Here is a 19,343-nt window from a genome sequence, read left to right on the forward strand (position 1 = left end):
CTAGGAGGCTGGGGAAGAGGGCAGTTGGGGCCTGTGGTTCCTAAGAAACAGTCTTCAGAGTACAGTCGTTTGCCTCCAAATGCGAGGAAGGCACAATCACAAGTGGTCATTTGCATGTGGATGGATGACCAGTAATTAAATGAGCGCAGGATTATTAACACTCGGAGGTTCTGAAGAGCCCGCCTACAGGGGTCTGAACTGAGGGCTGATCTTCCGAAGATATCACGACCGGACATCCTTCTCAGCTGCGCTGTGGCAGGCAGGTGCCTGAGTGCGGGGCCAGCGGGGTCCACTCCCTGACGGGACCGGCGGCATCACTCGCAGCCACCCCGCTGGAGGCAGTGGGATGCTGCCTGGTCTGACAGTGACCGTGCTTCCCCACGCGGTCATCCTGATGACGCTTCCCTGCTACTGCAGCCACTGCCTCTTCTTCAGCCACAGGGTCAGCGCTCACCCGATGGCCTTTACAACTCTTCACTGTGGAGTCCACAAAGTGTCACAAGCAAGCGTCATGGACAGGCAAAAATTAGGGTCCAAACAGCCTATGAGTCTCAACTTTATTATCCACCCATTGGCCCAGGATGTAGTTTGGAAAGGTTATATGCCAAGAAATTTTATAAAGAATCTTTTAAAGTTTTTCACTTATTTTTTAAGTTGTTTTTGTCATTTAGCCTCCATTCCCTGTAATTTTTATGTACTGAAATGAAATTTCTCTTAAGTTAAGGACAAGCTCAAAAAGCTGTAAATGCCTGAACCCTAATAAATGGCCACACTAACTTAACATCTGAGTAACAGACAGGAGAATATGAGACAACTGGTGATGATGTGGACTTCTAGATTCTTGGCATGAGTGTTTTTACATCATGTGATATCCCCTTTTGCTAATTGGGGAAAATTAAATGTCCAATAACGCTAAGGGATGCCTCGGAATTGCAGGAAGGTCAAGGTAATGGTCATGCATTCATTGACGACAGTTTATACTACTAACAAGGCAATCTAATCAAACTCTTCATGACAAGCTTAAATGTGGTTCTGTTCAGTATTTTTAATAAATACGAGGAAAAAAGAATGTCTCTAGGACCAGACATGTTGCTCTTCACTCCTCGAAACCATGGGAGTCACAACAGTTTTAAGCCACAAAACAATCATCCAACAAACTTGCCCATGTTATGGGCCAACAGGTCTGGAGTGCAAGGATTAATAAAGCACAAGTAATTTCAATTTCCCCAAAGGTCTGGAAAAGTATTATTGGGTCGGCAACTAAGTAATTGCGGATTTTTAAAAGAAAATCAAAGACAATTTTTTCATGGAACTAAATAACTTTATTCTGTAATGTATTGCCCATTTTGATCAATGACCTTTTGCCATCTTTGAGGCAGCATCATAATCCCACGTTCAAAAAACTTCTGGTTTTTATTAGCAAAAAACTGAATCAGGTACGATTTGACATCATCATCATTATTGAAATTTTTACCATTCAAGGAGTTTTGTAAAGATCGAAACAAAAAGTAATCAGATGGTGCAAGGTCAGGACTATATGGTGGATGTGGCAAAACATCCCAACCAAGCTCCATTAATTTTTGCCGAGTGACCAAAGATGTGTGTGGCCTTGCATTGTCATGATGGAATACAACACCTTTTCGATTTGTCAATTCGGGCCGCTTTTCTTCAACTGCATTGTTTAATTTCGTTAGTTGTTCAATGTAGACATCAGAATTGATCGTTCGGTTGGGTGGTAAGAGTTCAAAGTAGACAATTCCTTTGTAATCCCACCAAACTGATAACAAAACCTTCTTTTGATGAATATCAGCTTTTGATGTTGTTTGAGTTGGTTCACCTGGCCTGCTCCACGATCTTTTCCGCTTGATATTGTTGTAAACAACCCATTTTTCATTGCCAGTTATCAATCGTTTTAAAAATGGATCATTTTCATTACGTTTCTTTAGCAAATCGCAGCTGCTAATGCATTGCGTTAACTGTGATTCTTTCAGTTCATGAGGAACCCATGTATCGAGTTTTTGAACATAGCCATGTTGTTTTAAGTGATTTTCAATGCATGTATGTGATACATGAAGCTTCTCTGCAATCTCACGTGTTGTACTGTGACAGTCTGAATTGATTATTGCTTTGATTAGGGCGTCATCAACTTCAACTGGACGACCAGAGCGTTTTTCATCTTTGAGTGAAAAATCACCAGAACGAAATTTGGCAAACCAATTTTGACACTGCCGTTCTTTTAAGGCTTCGTCACCATAAACAGCACATAACTTTTTATAAGCTTGCGATGCGTTTTCCCTTTGCGGAAATAAAAAAGCAAAATATGACGAAAATGTTCCTTTTGATTTTCCATTTTTCAACGAACACCAAACGAAAACTACAAAACAGATCAAAAAACTTTTTTTACTGATTAACAGCTGAATAGCCAACTATCAAATAACAAAATGTGTTTTACATTTGTACTACGTCTGCAAACCTAAAAATTCAACTGAAGCCATATATGTGTGAAACCCGCAATTACTTAGCTGCCGACCCAATAGAAAACTGTTACTTTTCTTTTTCATTTGTGAAATGCTAGAAGCCAACAACTGTTTGGATTATTTATGAAGCCATTTAATCCTTAAGATGATTTCAGATCCAATTTTAATACCAAGTAGCTGAGCAGAACACGCACGCACAACCCAACCGATTCCGCCCTTTGCAAACCAGTTCAGCCGAGGAAATTGCAAAGTCCAGCCACGGCCGCAGGGGAGAGGCAAACTGGCTCTCGTCCCCAGAGCAGCCGCATGTGGCCGCTCGTGAGCTCGGAGGCAGGTGAGGCTGACCGGCCGGCTCAACGCAGCGGAGCAGGAGAGCACGAGCCAAGCCAGAGGCCTGCTTCAGGTGTGGCTCTGAACCACCCCACACCTCTCACGGGGAAAACGGGGAAACAAATATCCCACAGGGTTTTCAAAGGTCCCAAGGCGCATGTGGGCCAAAGAGGGCACAGCAGTGAGTGGGGGGCTGGGCTTCCCACCCGCCAAGAGCGGGGCCTGCAAGACTGAGGTCAGACCATCACGCTCCTCTGCTCAGCCTGCGGCGGCTCAGCCTTCTGTCCTGGGAGGCCTTCCGAAGACAGAGGCCCCTGGACTTGACTCCTCCCTGCACCGGAGTCCCGGTGTCATCTCCACAGTGTCCCCCTCCACCTCCCCCTCTCCCCGCACCGCACTCCTGTCAGCCACATGGGCTGTCTTCCTTCACAAGCCACACACCTGCCGCCTCGCCTGCTCTTCCCGCTGCAGGAAGGCCTCCCCTCACACCGTGGGAGCGTCTCACCCTGTGGCCTTGCCTGGGCCAAACGTCTACCTCCCGATGATCGATGATCGCTACTGGCAACTAGAGTTCCAGCAGCCCTCCCCGGTAAGCCTGCTTGATCCCTTCGCTCAGTGTACAGCTGCCTCCCTTATTGGTGGTAAGTTTGCTGTCTGCCTGCCTCGCTAGAATGAGGATGCCCAGCCCATAGGAGGCATTCCGTTTTACTCTTTTTAACAACAAGTCAATGAATTTATTGTACTATTCTACCTCACACCAAGAAAAAATTCCAGATCTTTATTTTAGGAAGACTCACCCCAAACTGAAAAATGACAGATGGTGATCTCATTACCCTCCCACCTCCGGACCCAGGAACGGGAAATTGTGTGACTTTTCGCTGCAACTGAGGGAAGACAAAACTCTCAGGGGATTCCACAAACCTCAGCTGCTTCTCTGCACGGAGGCTCTGGTGATGTCTGCAGCCGGCATGCTGGGTAATTTACTAGAAGCAGGACTAAAAAAGTAGATCTTCAACTAAAGACTGAAAAACCAACCCTCTAGCCCTGGCCAGTATGCTTAGTGGTTAGTGTCACCCCACACACCAACCAGTCTCAGCTTCAATTTCCAGTCAAGGGAACATACAGAGGTTGAGGTTCAATCCTCCGCCCCAGTCAGGGCACATGCAGGAGGCAAGCAATCAACATGTCTCTCAAATCCATATTTATCTCCCCACTCCCCAACTCCCTCCTTCTTCCCTTTCATTATCTCTAAAATGCAATGTAAAAAATATCCTCAGGTGGGGATTAACAGAAACAAAATAAACAATAAACCCACAACCCTTTAACCAGCGGTGGCCACCCGGTGGTCCGTGAGGTCAGAAAGGCTGGCGCCGCTGCTCTAAACAGCCGTTTCCAGCACCAGGGTCACCAAGCCCCAAGAAGAAACAACCTGAGCCTCCCACTCCCCGATGGCTTGGGTGGTGGTCAGCGTTGCTTGGCAATACTGTGTTTTCACTTAAGGCGTCACATTGTTTGTTAGACATACTACCATGACTGCACACTTACTGAACTGCAGGGTAGCAAACACTGTTTGGACTTGAACTCCCGATGTCTCCAAGGTCTGCCTGTACATCAACCCAGTAGATTCACAGAATAAATGCTTTCTCATTTCCCAGTCGATCCTAACTGCTAGGGGAATGGGCAAAATCGTTGGATTCTTGCCCTAACTCCTCTGTCTGTAAATACCAGCTCCCGTGGCGAGTAGCTGCTGTTCTATCAGGGGCTAAGGCGGGGGCTCCACAGACCAACTGTGACTCAATCCGGGCTCTGCCACACCACCGTGACCTCAGAGCCTGAATACAGCGTGGGCACGGTCACGCTCCCCTTCTAGTCCTGGGAGAAACTGTTCCTATAAAGTCCACAGATTAGTACTATTGGGTCGGCAGCTAAGTAATTGCGGATTTTTTAAAGAAAATCAAAGACAATTTTTTCATGGAACTAAATAACTTTATTCTGTAATGTATTGCCCATTTTGATCAATGACCTTTTGCCATCTTTCAGGCAGCATCATAATCCCACGTTCAAAAAACTTCTGGTTTTTATTAGCAAAAAACTGAATCAGGTACGATTTGACATCATCATCATTATTGAAATTTTTACCATTCAAGGAGTTTTGTAAAGATCGAAACAAAAAGTAATCAGATGGTGCAAGGTCAGGACTATATGGTGGATGTGGCAAAACATCCCAACCAAGCTCCATTAATTTTTGCCGAGTGACCAAAGATGTGTGTGGCCTTGCATTGTCATGATGGAATACAACACCTTTTCGATTTGTCAATTCGGGCCGCTTTTCTTCAACTGCATTGTTTAATTTCGTTAGTTGTTCAATGTAGACATCAGAATTGATCGTTCGGTTGGGTGGTAAGAGTTCAAAGTAGACAATTCCTTTGTAATCCCACCAAACTGATAACAAAACCTTCTTTTGATGAATATCAGCTTTTGATGTTGTTTGAGTTGGTTCACCTGGCCTGCTCCACGATCTTTTCCGCTTGATATTGTTGTAAACAACCCATTTTTCATCACCAGTTATCAGTCGTTTTAAAAATGGATCATTTTCATAACGTTTCTTTAGCAAATTGCAGCTGCTAATGCGTTGCGTTAACTGTGATTCTTTCAGTTCGTGAGGAACCCATGTATCGAGTTTTTGAACATAGCTAAGTTGTTTTAAGTGATTTTCAATGCATGTATGTGATACATGAAGCTTCTCTGCAATCTCACGTGTTGTACTGTGACAGTCTGAATTGATTATTGCTTTGATTAGGGCGTCATCAACTTCAACTGGACGACCAGAGCGTTTTTCATCTTTTAGTGAAAAATCACCAGAACGAAATTTGGCAAACCAATTTTGACACTGCCGTTCTTTTAAGGCTTTGTCACCATAAACAGCACATAACTTTTTATGAGCTTGCGATGCGTTTTCCCTTTGCGGAAATAAAAAAGCAAAATATGACGAAAATGTTCCTTTTGATTTTCCATTTTTCAACGAACGCCAAACGAAAACTACAAAACAGATCAAAAAACTTTTTTTACTGATTAACAGCTGAATAGCCAACTATCAAATAACAAAATGTGTTTTACATTTGTACTACGTCTGCAAACTAAAAATTCAACTGAAGCCATATATGTGTGAAACCCGCAATTACTTAGCTGCCGACCCAATAGATGCATAATAAGAGTTTGATCAATAGCTTACCAAAACCAACACACAAAATCATCACCATTACCAACAGATGGCACCAACACACAGCCAACCTGCATCATTCTAGAGCACAAGTGTCAATAATAAGCACCATGATCATGAACAGTAGTCTGCATATCTTCCCTTCTATTTGTCTTCTTTTCCTGTTCGTTTTCCATTTATCTCTCATTTTTAAATTCACACAAAAATCGGGAAAGAAAAATGATGGCATGTGAGCTCTTTCTGAGAAGCTGGAGAAAGGACACAGGTGCTTCCCTCGCAGCAGCTCGCGGAGGCCATGGCCAGTGACCCGCCGGCAGTGGACACGGTGCCATGTGTGTTCAGGACACACAGACACAAGGAGGCTAAGCGACAGCACGCAGCGCTCGCTGACATTTGTGGTGACGCACTTGAAATAATGTCAAATGGGAAATGAAATAACTAAACAGCTCAAACCTGGAGACAAAAAAAAGGCACTGATGGCTCAGCATCGAGAAGCTTAAGCAATGTGTGACAAATGCATGTACACTTCACACCCTCACAGCCTCCTCCCCGTCTCAGGCTTGGGGGCCACTTACCGGGAGGTGGGCATCCCTCGCTGCCATGCCCGCAGCTTCCCCGGGGACCCTGCTGCAGACACTGGCCTGAGCATGGCGCTGGGACGCCCTTCAGCAAACCAGACCGGCCCATTGGTGTGAACTGATTTGTGGTCTTAATATCAAAGGATCCAACGTGCACTCAACGGTTTTCTCATCTGGCCTAGTTTCCACTGACCCTCTCACCAGACAGAAGGCAGCAGAAGTGCCCACACTATCTCCTTTCGTCTCTGAGCATGACACTGATCTTTCAAGGCAAAGAAGGAAGTTAGCCAAGGATGGAGGGTCCTCATTCAACAGCCTTTCCTTCTGTCCCAGCAATTCGAGTCTGGGGAAAGGCACCCGAGTTCCAGGTGACAAAGGCATGGACTGTCCCAATGAGCCCGCTGCACACCCGTGACAAAGCCAGGGTCACTCACACGAAGGCGGACCACAGGAATTCACCGGGCTCTGCACTGGGTAGACTAAGCCACATTTTAAAACAAAGGAGGAGATCCACGGAGGCTACAGGGAAAGGGGAGCGACTGCCGCAGTCTGTCTTAGAGCGGGATGACGCGCACTCGGACGTGCTGCCTTCATGCTGTCTGCATGTCGCTTGATAATGTGCATGGTACTGGTGGCCTTGAACATGAATTAGATTTAATTTAAATTTCTGGCTTAACAAAACCAAGTAGAGTTGATGGCTTGAATTCTGACATTTAAGTTATGACAGTGACTTAATCCACAGCCAATAGTGACATCATACAGCAAAATGTGTTCAGCAAACGAAAAGAAAAAGAACTGAGCTGGATTTGGGGGCAGACTCATCAGGATAGGAACTGGAATTCTTCCTGTGACACAAGGACAGCAGACGAACGCACAGGACACGGAACAGAGACCGTCTCCACCCAGTTCCAGACAATCGCACTCAGCACCACCTCCTGCGTGGCCACCTCTCCTGACATCGTCTCCTAGGAAAACAGAGTGTGACCTCCTTCCCCGTCCCAGTCCGATGTCTCAAACCACAAAGCCTCTGATCTGGTGAGGGGGCCGCACCCCCCTCCCCCAGAACAAGCGAGGAGAAGGCTCAGCCAACCCCAGCCTCTCTCCACAGCCTTAAGACCAGCATGTTTCAACCCTCCGGGGTGCCACTGTGTGGTCTGCAGGAGGATGATGACTGCAGGGCCGGAAAGCAGGGTGAGGACACCTAGCGCAAGGCCTGCCCAGGCCGCCCCGGCGAGGAAGTCCCTCGCTCAGGCCATGCTGGGCTCCTGTTCCGTCCCAAACGAAGGTCAGGCACTTCCTCAGTTATACAAACCTACAGAGTGTCAATCTAGCCATCTAGTAAACTTCTCCTACAGTTTATCTTCTAATTCACTGCGAAAGTGCTCTACCAACTCCCCTAGGGGCCAATGTATAGAAAGAACGGAAGTCCACCCTCCGTAGCAGTGCAGAGCTGGACACACTGCGGGGCCACCTGAGGAAAACAGCGTCTTCAAAACAAGGGACCTGGGCCCATGCCATCGGTGGGGCTCAGAGAGCGATTGTCAGGGTCCGTGGTGATTATAACGTACAGCCACGGATGGAAACCAAAAATGCCTCCCCAACAATTGGGGGAAATAAAACATCCAACTTTTGTGATAAAAGGTCTAGCCCCTACCATTACTCAACCGTTAACACAGCTCAGCACACAAGCTGACAATAAGCAACTGATCGCCGGTGTATGCAGATCTGTGCCTCCAGCCAGCTCCCCATCACCCCGTTTCATAGAGAGGAAGTACTTCCAGCACAACTTGTTCTTGGTCAAACTTTATGTTGCTAATAGAACCTTTTGGAAGTTCTGTTTTCCATCAGCATTAACCTATTTTCCCTTCCTCTTCCCTTACATCCCTCTCTTTTATTAAATTAATTCAACTTCCTTCTACAAAGAAATAGTTTACAGGCATCTCAAATTAATGCTGCTCCTTCCCCCACCAGCCTGGACATCTCAGCAAACCTAACATTGACATTAGTCCTCAGGGACTGGGGCACAAGTTAAACTTGCCTAATGCCAAAATGGTCAAACAAAGACATCAGCAAGTCTTTAAACACGGCCCTAAGGAGGCAGGGGCCCCTACACGACATGTTTGGCTTGGTTTGTTTTGGGGGGTCACACCAGTAGTGTAAACTCAGGCTCACACCTGCCCGAGTTAGGCTTCTGGTAACGAATTCCTGGGGGAGACCTGCTTTATTCCACCCTACTCAACGCCGCTCCCAGATGGGTTCTGAGGGCTCTCCACCTTGTTGGGTGCTCCAGCTATCGGGGGCAGGAGGGGAAAGGCCCAGCTGTGACTTCCTACCTTGTTGGTTCGAGAGCTTTCTTTCCTGTCGCCGGACTCTAGGCCAAAGGGTCAGGAAACCCCTGAAAGATGAGCACCGCCTGCAGTGCAAGCTCACCGTCGGGCTCACGTGGCCTTCCTGCTCTGGCCTCCAAGCAGCCCTTCCCCGTCTCCCGCGCAGGCACAAGCTCTGACCCGCCCCGGCCCGGGCCTCCTGGTGGGCTGCGCTGCAGGGCTGCTCTGCATATCTAGCCACCATGTTGCCAAAAACAGAGTCCTCGGGCTTCTTACAGAGAGGGAGAAGGAAAACTCTTCCTGGTTTCCAGAGAAGGCGGTTTTTCAGGTTAGTTTTTAAGGGAGACCTGGATTATATTTCAGTTTCTTCAAGGGTAAAACAGGATTAATACTCACAGAATCCACCCCAATGAGTTCCACATGAGAAGAGGGTTCTGCGCATTTGAGTCCCAGTTTCAGGCCACCCAGAGTGCCCGATCCTGGAACCCAGTGCCAAATCCAGCTCGATGCCCCCTTCACCACCGCACAGCAATAAGCCAGAAAGCATTACCCCTGGAGACTGGCGACTCCTCTCCTTCCTCTGCATGACTCATCAGAACCCAGACTCTTTACACTAGTCGGTGTTGCTGCACATGACCCCGACAAAACTCGCTCCCTTCAGATGTAAGATGCATGTACATTTCATCACCAAATGCCTCAGCAAGTGTGGCCTAGGGCACACCCATTTTAACAAACTTGGGGTTACAGGTTTTCTCACTTGGACCCACACCAATAAAGCACACACATTCAATCTGTACTGAGCGTCTGAAACATGAGCTTTACATGGTGATGCGATCTGGTGAGAGTTGATGTTCCTGCATGTCAAATGCTTTGGAAATCTCTGATTCAATTCTCTTTGTCTGACTAGACTTAGTTGTGGACCTGAGGAAAGTTCAGTAAGTACGCATAACCTGTGTTTTAAAACCCTACAGTTTCTGCGCCAATCAAACATAAGAACACTTGCCTACAAAAGGCCACAGATGTGGGAGGCATTCAGTCAGTATCTTCCAAGTGGCACAAGCCGGGTTCCATGGGGCTCCTGCCCCCTGGCCGACCCCGCCCAGGGGAGCCTCTGGAAAGGCCGCCAGCGTGGTCCACCGCTGAGGAGACCGTGAGCAGGGCCATCCCCACATTAGGCTCAGGGGCGCGTTTCAGTGCGAGTCGTTGCTGTTGTTCTGGGGGCTTCCACACCACACTGCGGGTGTGACTTTTCTCGGGAAGGAGCAGGCCCTGGCTATGTGAGGTCAGGCCAGTTCCCTCCTGTTTCCTTCTTGGGACTGGAGGTGCTCCAGCCTGTTAGTGCTCTGATATGTCTTTTTTCCTTCCAGCACCTCTCACGGTTGCTTTTCTTTGATCTAAGCCTTTAACACGCTTTTAGATCTGAACGTTTCCTACTATCTCCACACAAACACTGCCTCCGATCTTCTGGGGCTGCTCCTCAGGAGGCAAGTGTTTAAACTCACCCCACTCTTTTTTTCTTTTAAATTTACCTTTATTGCTGAAAGTCTTACAAATATCCAGTTTCTTTCCCAAGTGAACCCTCCACGCCACACCAGGCCTTCACCACACTACGCTGGTCCCACTCTTACTTCCCCTCTGCGCTATCCCTCTAGAGAAGTGGTTCTCAACCTTCCTAATGCTGCAACCCTTTAATACAGCTCCTCATGTTGTGGTGACCACAACCATAAAATTGTTTTCGTTGCTACTTCATAACTGTAATTTTGCTACTGTAAATGAATCATAAATATCTGTGTTTTAGGCTCTACAGCAGCAGTTCTCAACCTGTGGGTCTCGAACCACAAATTGAGAACCGCTAGCAAAGTTGCCTAAGACCATTGGAAAACAGACATTTACATTAGGATTCATAACGGTAACAAAATTACAGTTATGAAGTAGCAACGAAAATAATTTTATGGTTGGGGTCACCACAACATGAGGAGCTGTATTAAAGGGTCTCGGCATTAGAAAGGTGGAGAACCACTGCTCTAAGTTTCCTACCCAAACCTCACTGACAGAGTGGAGCCAGCTTCTCCTTCCATAAGGGACCAGGATGCCTGCTCGCGACAAGGAGACCCAGCCCCTCCCCCACTGTGCACCTTTGCAGCCAGGGTCATCACTTCACTCAATGATCATGTTCTTGCCTTTTCTTTCAAATCTCTATTGACTCACAAGGGCTCCCCACACCCCTTCCTCTGCAGCAAAGCCATGGTCTGCTGGTTCACTGGAGGCTGCTGATGGAGCCTCTGTGAGGCCCCTGTCAGAGTTACTGTCACTCCTGGGCTCCTTCACAGTAAGCCCATATCTCCCGTGACATCTAGCAGTTCCTCATACTCCAGCTATTCCTGCACCTCCAGCCCTGGCTCCCTGCTCAGCACCTGGTAGACAGTGACGCTCCCGAAGGCCCGCTGTGTGTCTGAGTCCATGAGGGAGTGAGCACCCATGTAGCCAAGGTGAGAAGGCCATGGGCTGTGGAGGGGAGAAAGGCAGAGCAGGTGGCATCGGAGGTGGCGGCCCAGGACACGGCGCAGAGAGCCTCGGGGGTAAGCACTCGGGCAGTGGGGACAGAAACATGCTCTCTGCTCAGTTCAGTCCTTTCCAGATGCCACCCAAGAGCTCCTTCCAGTACACATGCTGACTGCGCCAGCCTCTCCTGTACACACAACCTGGACCCACCTGCACCTCCAGCCGAATTTCCCTCCTGCATGCTCCCATGTGCATGAGACAGTGAATTTGTCACTGTTTCTGAGAGTGTAAGACCACTTCATCAGGGTGCCTTTAACGAGCTTGATGTGCCTTTCCCACACGTGGCTCCTGGCAAACTGCTGCCATGCCACAAGACTCAGCTTCCTCTATGGGGTTTCCCTTGTCACTGCCATTCAACCAAAGTGTCCAGGCACCTGGTCATCACACCAGCCTGCACACACCCTGCACGTTTCTCCTCCTAGGGCGTCATGGGCCTCGGAAAGCTTGGCCCTGCCTGACCTCTCCTGACCCCTACATTCAGGTGCTGACGGTGTGTCGACGTGGCACAGCAGGTGGAATCTGAGAAGATGAACTCTGGGGTCACTCTGACCTCTGTCTTCTGACTCCAACCTAAAAGCAGTGCTTCTCACGTGTGCTAAGCTGAAATTCTGTGCCGTTAACTGGGATACTCACAAATGCTTAGATTCTTGACCACCGTTCCCAGCTGCAGAACTGAAAACAGAGCCACCGGTCTCACTGCTGACTTTCTCACTGGGCAGTGGGCCAGCCTGGTGCCTTGTCAGCACTGATGCCGGAGCACAGCACGGAGGCAGGTGAGGTCCTTACTATGACCCCACCTGCGGGCAGGGAGCAGAGGCTGGGAGACACTCAGCTGCGTGCCTCAGACAACAAAGTCACGGGTCAACCAAGCTTCCTGATTTCCTTTTCCTGCTTCCTCAGCAATCTGTTTGGTGACTTATGCTTCCTTCATGAGAAACCATGAACTTTATCCAGACTTTGGCAAAGAAAAGGAGAAGAAACCAACCTTTCCTCTCCCTTGTCTCTGAGAATAAAACAAATCCATCTTTCTTTAGCTTATGACTGGGGCTAAAATAGTAAACAAGAATTTAAATGTTTGGTGTTGATATCAAAGCACACATCTACACACTCACCTGATGGGTCCATAGTTCAGGAAGACAAACGCCAACAGCACCAGCACACAGATGGCTCTTCGCTTCGGACTAGGGACCTTAAGCCTTTGGTTCTAGGGAAATGACCATATGATGTACAATTAGACTACAGCTCAGCCTCACAAAGAACAATGTCTAAGAGAAGAACGTTCTTCCTCACGTTACAGGAACGCTTCAACAATGAAACAAAACTTGCTGCCACTGGGAAGGAGGCTGCAAGATTGTGTGTGAGAGAACGAAGGAGAGTGCGTGGACATGCAGGGGTTGTCTATTTGTGAGGGAGGGACTGTTGGGGACTGCCGGACCGAGCTCCCCTGACAAGGCAGCCCCTACTGCTGCTGAAATCTCTCCCAGAGCAGCTGGCTCTGCCACAGAGACCATGCTGAAGGGGAGACTGGCTGTGATCGGAAGCCTAGCCTCACCTTCAACCGGGAAGAACTAGGATACTTGCTGGGACACTACCACCACAGCACCCAGGGACCAGCTGCAATGCCACAAACACCGAATCTCAAGCAGCGCGAATACGCAGACTCGGACAAGCTTTGCACCTTCTCACGAATGGTCAGATTTCACCCAGAGAAAGGTGAGGTCTGCCATCCAGGCTAAAGGAAGAAAAGCACAGCGGGATCTAAAGTTTCTAAGAAAGTCAACACCCCACAAAATCCGTAGCTATTGGAGTCAGAGTAGCCTGCAAATGGTGGAAGGGGGTCTACAGGGCTGCTGGCAGAAGGGAACTCTAGAAATCAGCCCATAGCTGGGCTGAGCACAGAAAGGCAGCCCGAAGTTCTACCAATACACCGGTCACAGTGCCAAGGGAAAAAGATGTGTGCAGAGACATGCGCAGACGTGGGCAGTGCTGGGAGAAAAGTAGCAAGTCCCCATGCTTACTCTGGCTTTTTTTCTCTTTAAATCCTTGCTTTTGATTACTAAGATCCAGTACACAGGATCTCCCAATTAAAAACACTCTCATAGACTCAGGGGAAAGTTGTTTTTGTGGAACCTGGGGATCAGAGCGAGGAGAAATAACCAGAAAACCAGCTCTGGGGCAGTATAAAGTGCGGCAGGGAAAACAAAAACTAAATATTGACTAGAGAGGACTTAGAACCCCAAAGGTCAACCCAGAAACACTGCCAACCAGGATTGAATCACAAATTGACTCTTGTGTAAACACAAATAAAGGCAGGCTGAGAAACAAAAGAAATACCACCTGCTTGAAAAGAGGATTGTGGCTTATGACACAGAGGAGCAGTGGAACGCAGGGAACTTCAATACTGTCCTGATTACCTGACGAAAACAGGCATGCCAAACAGAAGAGTAGAGGAAGTGAATGACATCCACCACCTCACATTTTTATTTTTTATCTTTTACTTAAGAAACTAAATTTCCTCTTAATATTACTTTTTAATTATCATATTTTTATTTTTAATTAGTATTATTACTACTATTATTTTACCTTTTTTAAAGTTCCATTTTATTTTTTCTTTATTTTATTTTATTTTATCCTGCTCTAGATTTTTCTATACATTCTTTTTACACCTATTAAAAATTCATCCTACTTATATATCTAATTTCCGCTCCCCTGATCCAAGTCCATACAAACTTCTCTCTTCTCTTTCTTCACTATCCAATTTTTTTCTCTCTTCCTTTTCCTTTTTCCTTTTTTCTTGTTTGTTTTAGGTTTTTTGTTTTATTTTATTTTGTTTTGCCCTTCTTTCTCTCTGTCCTATTGTTATTATTTATTTGACTGTTGATTAGTTTGTTTTTTTGTTTGTGTGCTTGTTTTTGTTTTGTTTTTTTGCTTGTGTTTCCTCTCCTCGCTTGTTATTAGTTATTGTTTGTAGTTTGCATTCATCTCTGGGTGTTTGTTGTTTGCATTTCTTTGGATTAGTTGTTGTCCAATTGGAGTTTCCTCACCATATTAATGGTTCCCTCCACCCCTTTTTTTATTCTCTTTCTTTTCTTTCTTACTTTTTTTTGCACTTTTTTTTTAATCCCCTAATTCTCTTTTCTCTGGTGGCCACCTTTATTTGGTGTGATTAGTATCATGAACACATTTGTGTTCAGTGCCTTGTGCATTGTGCCTTGTTGTGTTGTATTTTGTGCCTTTAAGTCAATGCAGGAGAGAGAGAGCTACATAACCTGGAGAGGAGTGATCATGAGGAAACAAAGAAACATCCCACATATGAAAGAAAAGCAGGCATCACCAGAAAAGGAAGTAAACGAAATGGAGGCAAGCAACCTGTCAGAGAAAGAATTCAGAGAAACGGTCATTAAATGGATGAAAAGAATGGAAGACAAATTCAACAATATATGTAAGAACCAAGAAGAAATGAAGAAGAGCCAAGAAGAAATGAAAAATGACATTGCTGCAATAAAAAACTCAATAGAAAGCATCAACAGTAGACTAGAAGAAGCAGAGGACTGCATCAGGGAGCTAGAAGACAAGGTAGAAAAAAATACCCAAGCACAGCAGCATCTAGGAAAAAAACTTAAAAAATAGGAGGAGAGCCTAAGGGAATTTTGGGACAACATGAAACGAAACAACATCCACATTAATACGGGTGCCAGAAGGAGAAGACTGAACAAGGAATAGAAAATGTGTTTGAAGAAATAATGACAGAAAACTTCCCAGATATAAGGAAGAAAAAATTCACACAAGTTCAAGAAGCTCACAGATTCCCAAACAAAATGAACCCCAAAAGACCAATGCCAAGGCACATTATAATTAAATTTGCAAACACCAACGACAAAGTAAGAATCTTAAAAGCAGCCAGGGAGAAACAAAAAGTTATCTACAAAGGATCCCACATCAGACTAGCAACTTATTTCTCAACAGAAACACATCAGGCCAGAAGGGAATGAAATGAAATATACAAAGTCATGCAAAGGAAGGTCTGAATCTGAAAATACTGTACCTATCAAGGCTATCAATCAAAATTGAAGTGAAATCAGGAGCTTCACAGACAAAAAAGGACTAAGACAGTTTATTACACCTCCATATCAGCAATGCAAGAAATGCTAGAGGATCTGCTATAAAAGGAGAAATAGGAAGCGAAGAAGGAACACAGGCATAAAGAATAAAAATGGTGACAAACAAGTACCTATCAATAATAACTTTAAATGTAAATGCATTAAATGCTCCAATCAAAAGACACAGGGTAGACGAAACCGGTTTGGCTCAGTGGATAGAGCGTCAGCCTGCGGACTGAAAGGTCCCAGGTTCGATTCCGGTCAACGGCATATACCTTGGTTGTGGGCACATCCCCAGTAGGGGGTATGCAAGAGGCAGCTGATCGATGAATCTTTCTCATCGATGTTTCTAACTCTCTCTTCCTCTCTGTAAAAAATCAATAAAATATATTTAAAAAAGAAAAAAAAGACACAGAGTAATGGATTGTATAGGAGAGCACGACCCATATATCTGCTGTCTACAAGAAACCCACCTCAGGAAAAAAAAATGCACATAGACTGATGGTGAAGGGATGAAAAAAGGTTTTTCAGACGAATGGAAATGAAAAAAAAGCTGGGGTAGCAATACTTATGCCTGAAAAATTAGTCCTCAAAGTGAAGGACATTACAAGAGATAAGGAAGGCCATTTCACAATACTAAAGGGAGCAATCCAACAAGAAGATGTAACTCTGGTAAACATATATGCACCCAATACAGGAGCACTCAAATACATAAAAACAACTCCTGGAGGATATCAAGGGAGAGATTGACAACAATACAGTCATAGTAGGGGACTTTAATACCCCACTAACACCACTAGACAAATCCTCTAAACAAAAATTAGCAAAGAAACATCAATCCTCACTAATCAAATGAAATTAATTTACATCTTCAGAATATTTCAACCCAAAGGCACAGAATATACATTCTTCTCAAGTGCACACGAGACATTTCAAAGATAGACCATATATTGGGACACAGGCAAAGTCTCTTCAAATTCAAGAAGATAGAAATCATATCAAGCATCTTCTCAGATCACAGTGACATAAAACTAGAAATCAATACAATAAAAACAATCCAAAAAAAATCAAACACATGGAGACTAAACAGCATGCTATTAAACAATGATTGGGTTACCAAAGAGATCAAAGAAAAAATAAAAAGCTTCATGGCAACAAATGACAATGAAAACACAACAATCTAAAATCTATGGGACACAGTGGAAGCAGTCTTGAGAGGGAAGTTCATAGCTCTACAGGCCTACCTCAAAAAAACAAGAAACAATGGTAATAAATTATTTAACCCTACAACTCAAAGAGTTAAAAAGAGAGCATCAAGAAAAGTCCAGTGTAAGCAGAAGGAAAGAAATAATAAAGATCAGAGTGGAGATAAACGACATAGACACAAAAAAATAGAAAAGATCAACAAAACGAAGAGCTGGTTCTTTGAAAGGATAAACAAGATTGATCACCAAGAAGCAAAGAGAGAGGACCCAAATAAACAAAATCAGAAATGAAAGAGGTGAAGTAACAACTGATCCCACAGAAATACAAATGATTATGAAAAAATACTATGAATAACTCTATTCCAACAAAATGGACAACCAAGTGAAATGGACATATTCTTAGAAAAATACAAGCTCCCAAAACTCAACCAAGAAGAATCAAAAAACCTGAAGAGGCCGATAACTATACCAAAGAAATTAAAACAGCAATCAAAAATCTTCCAACAGCCTTAGCCAGCTTGGCTCAGTGGGTCAGAGCGTCAGCCTGCAGGATATGCAGGAGGCAGCCGATCAATGATTCTCTCATCATAGCTGTTTCTATCTCTCTCTCTCCTCCCCCCTTCCTCTCTGAAATCAATAAAGAAATATATATTTTTTAATATTCCAACAAACAAAAGCCCTGGTCTGGATGGCTTTACAGAGGAGTTATACCAAGCATTCAAAGAACTAAAACCTGTCCTGACTATTCAAAAAATTCAAGAGGAAGGCACACTCCAACCTCTTTCTATGAAGCCAGCATTACCCTAATCCCAAAACCAGATAAAGACACCACACACACACACACACACACACACACACACACACGAACTACAGGCCTATCCTTGAACATAGATGCTAAAATTCTCAACAAAATTCTAGCAAATCAGATTCAGCAATAAATTAGAAAGATCATACACCATGACCAAGTGGGATTTATTTCAGGGATGCAAGGATGGTACAATATACGCAAATCAATAAATGTGATACATCACATAAACAAACTGAGACAAAAATCACATAATCACATCAATTAATGCAAAAAAAAATAGCATTTGACAAAATCCAACACCCTTTCTTGATAAAAACTCTCAGCCAAGTGGGAATATAGGGATCATACCTCAACATAATAAAAGCCCTATATGACAAACCTACAGCCAACATCATACTCAATGGCCAAACACTAAACTCATTTCCCCTAAGAACAAGACAAGGATGCCCACCTTCACCACTCCTGTTCGACATAATGCTGGAAGTACTAGCCATTTCAAACAGACAAGAAGAAATAAAAGGCAGCCAAATTGGAAAAGAAGTAAAACTGTCCTTATTCACAGATGACATGATACTATACATAGAAAACGCCAAGACTCCATCAGAAAACTACTAGACCTAATAAATGAATTTGGCAATGTAGCAGGATACAAAATTAATGCTCAGAAATCTATAGCCTTTTTATATGCCAATAATTAACTCACATAAAAAGAAATGAAAAAAAATAATCCTACATACCATTGCACACAAAAAAAAATTTAAGATAGCTAGGAATAAACTTTAAGGACGTAAAGGACTGTACTCAGAAAACTACAGGACATTGAAAAAAGAGATGGAGGAAGACATAAACAAATGGAATAACATACCATCTTCATGGATTGGTAGAAACAACTTCATTAAAATGTCCATACTATCTAAAGCAATCTATAGATTCAATGCAATACTTATTAAAATATCAATGGCATATTTCAAAGACCTAGAACGGACTCTCCAAAAATTCATCTGGAATAAAAAAAAAAGACCCCAATTACCTACAGCAATTCTGAGAAAGAAGAACAAAGTTGAAGGGATTGAAATACAAGATATCAAGCTATAATATATTACCAAGCCACGGTTCTCAAAATTGCCTGATAATGGCACAAGAACAGATATATTGACCAATGGAACAGAACAGAGGACCCATAAATGGACCCAAGCCATTATGCTCAATTAGTATTTGACAAAGGAGGCAAGAGCAGACAATGGAGTCAAAACAGTCTCTTTAATAAATGGTGCTGGGAAATTTGGTCCTATGAATGCAAAAAAATGAAACTATATCACCAACTTACACCATACACAAAGACAAACTCAAAATGGTTAAAGGACTTGAATGTAAGATGGGAAACCATAAAAATCCTACAAGACTCCATAGGCAGCAAAATTGCAGACATATGTCGTAGCAATATCTTTACACACACAGATCTTAGCGCAAGAGAGACTAAGGAGAAAAATAAACAAATGGACTACATCAAAATAAAAAGCTTCTGCACAGCAAAAGAAACCATCAATAAAATAAGAAAGCCCACTGCATGGGAGAACATATTTGCCAATGTTATCTCCGATAGGGTTTAATCTCCAACATTTACAGGGAACTCCTACAACTTAACAAAAGGAAGGTAAACAATCCAATCAAAAACTGGACAAAAGACCTAAATAAACCTTTCAAAAGAGGACATTCAGATAGCCAAGAGACATGAA

General features: G+C 44.4%; 1 protein-coding gene across 4 annotated transcripts in view; it reads right to left on the reverse strand.

Moving 5' to 3' along the window:
• ATF6 (activating transcription factor 6) overlaps nucleotides 1–19,343 on the reverse strand; it is a 142,576-nt gene that overhangs the window by 83,773 nt on the left and 39,460 nt on the right. For all 4 annotated transcript variants that reach the window (XM_084867063.1, XM_084867062.1, XM_084867064.1 and 1 more), the window contains one exon: nucleotides 12,607–12,698. In XM_084867063.1, the coding sequence (XP_084723189.1) occupies nucleotides 12,607–12,698 (92 nt within the window). The remainder of the gene's footprint in view (nucleotides 1–12,606; nucleotides 12,699–19,343) is intronic.

The sequence above is a fragment of the Pipistrellus hanaki genome, assembly GCF_964339955.1.
Source record: "Pipistrellus hanaki genome assembly, chromosome: 18".
NCBI lineage: Eukaryota > Metazoa > Chordata > Mammalia > Chiroptera > Vespertilionidae > Pipistrellus > Pipistrellus hanaki.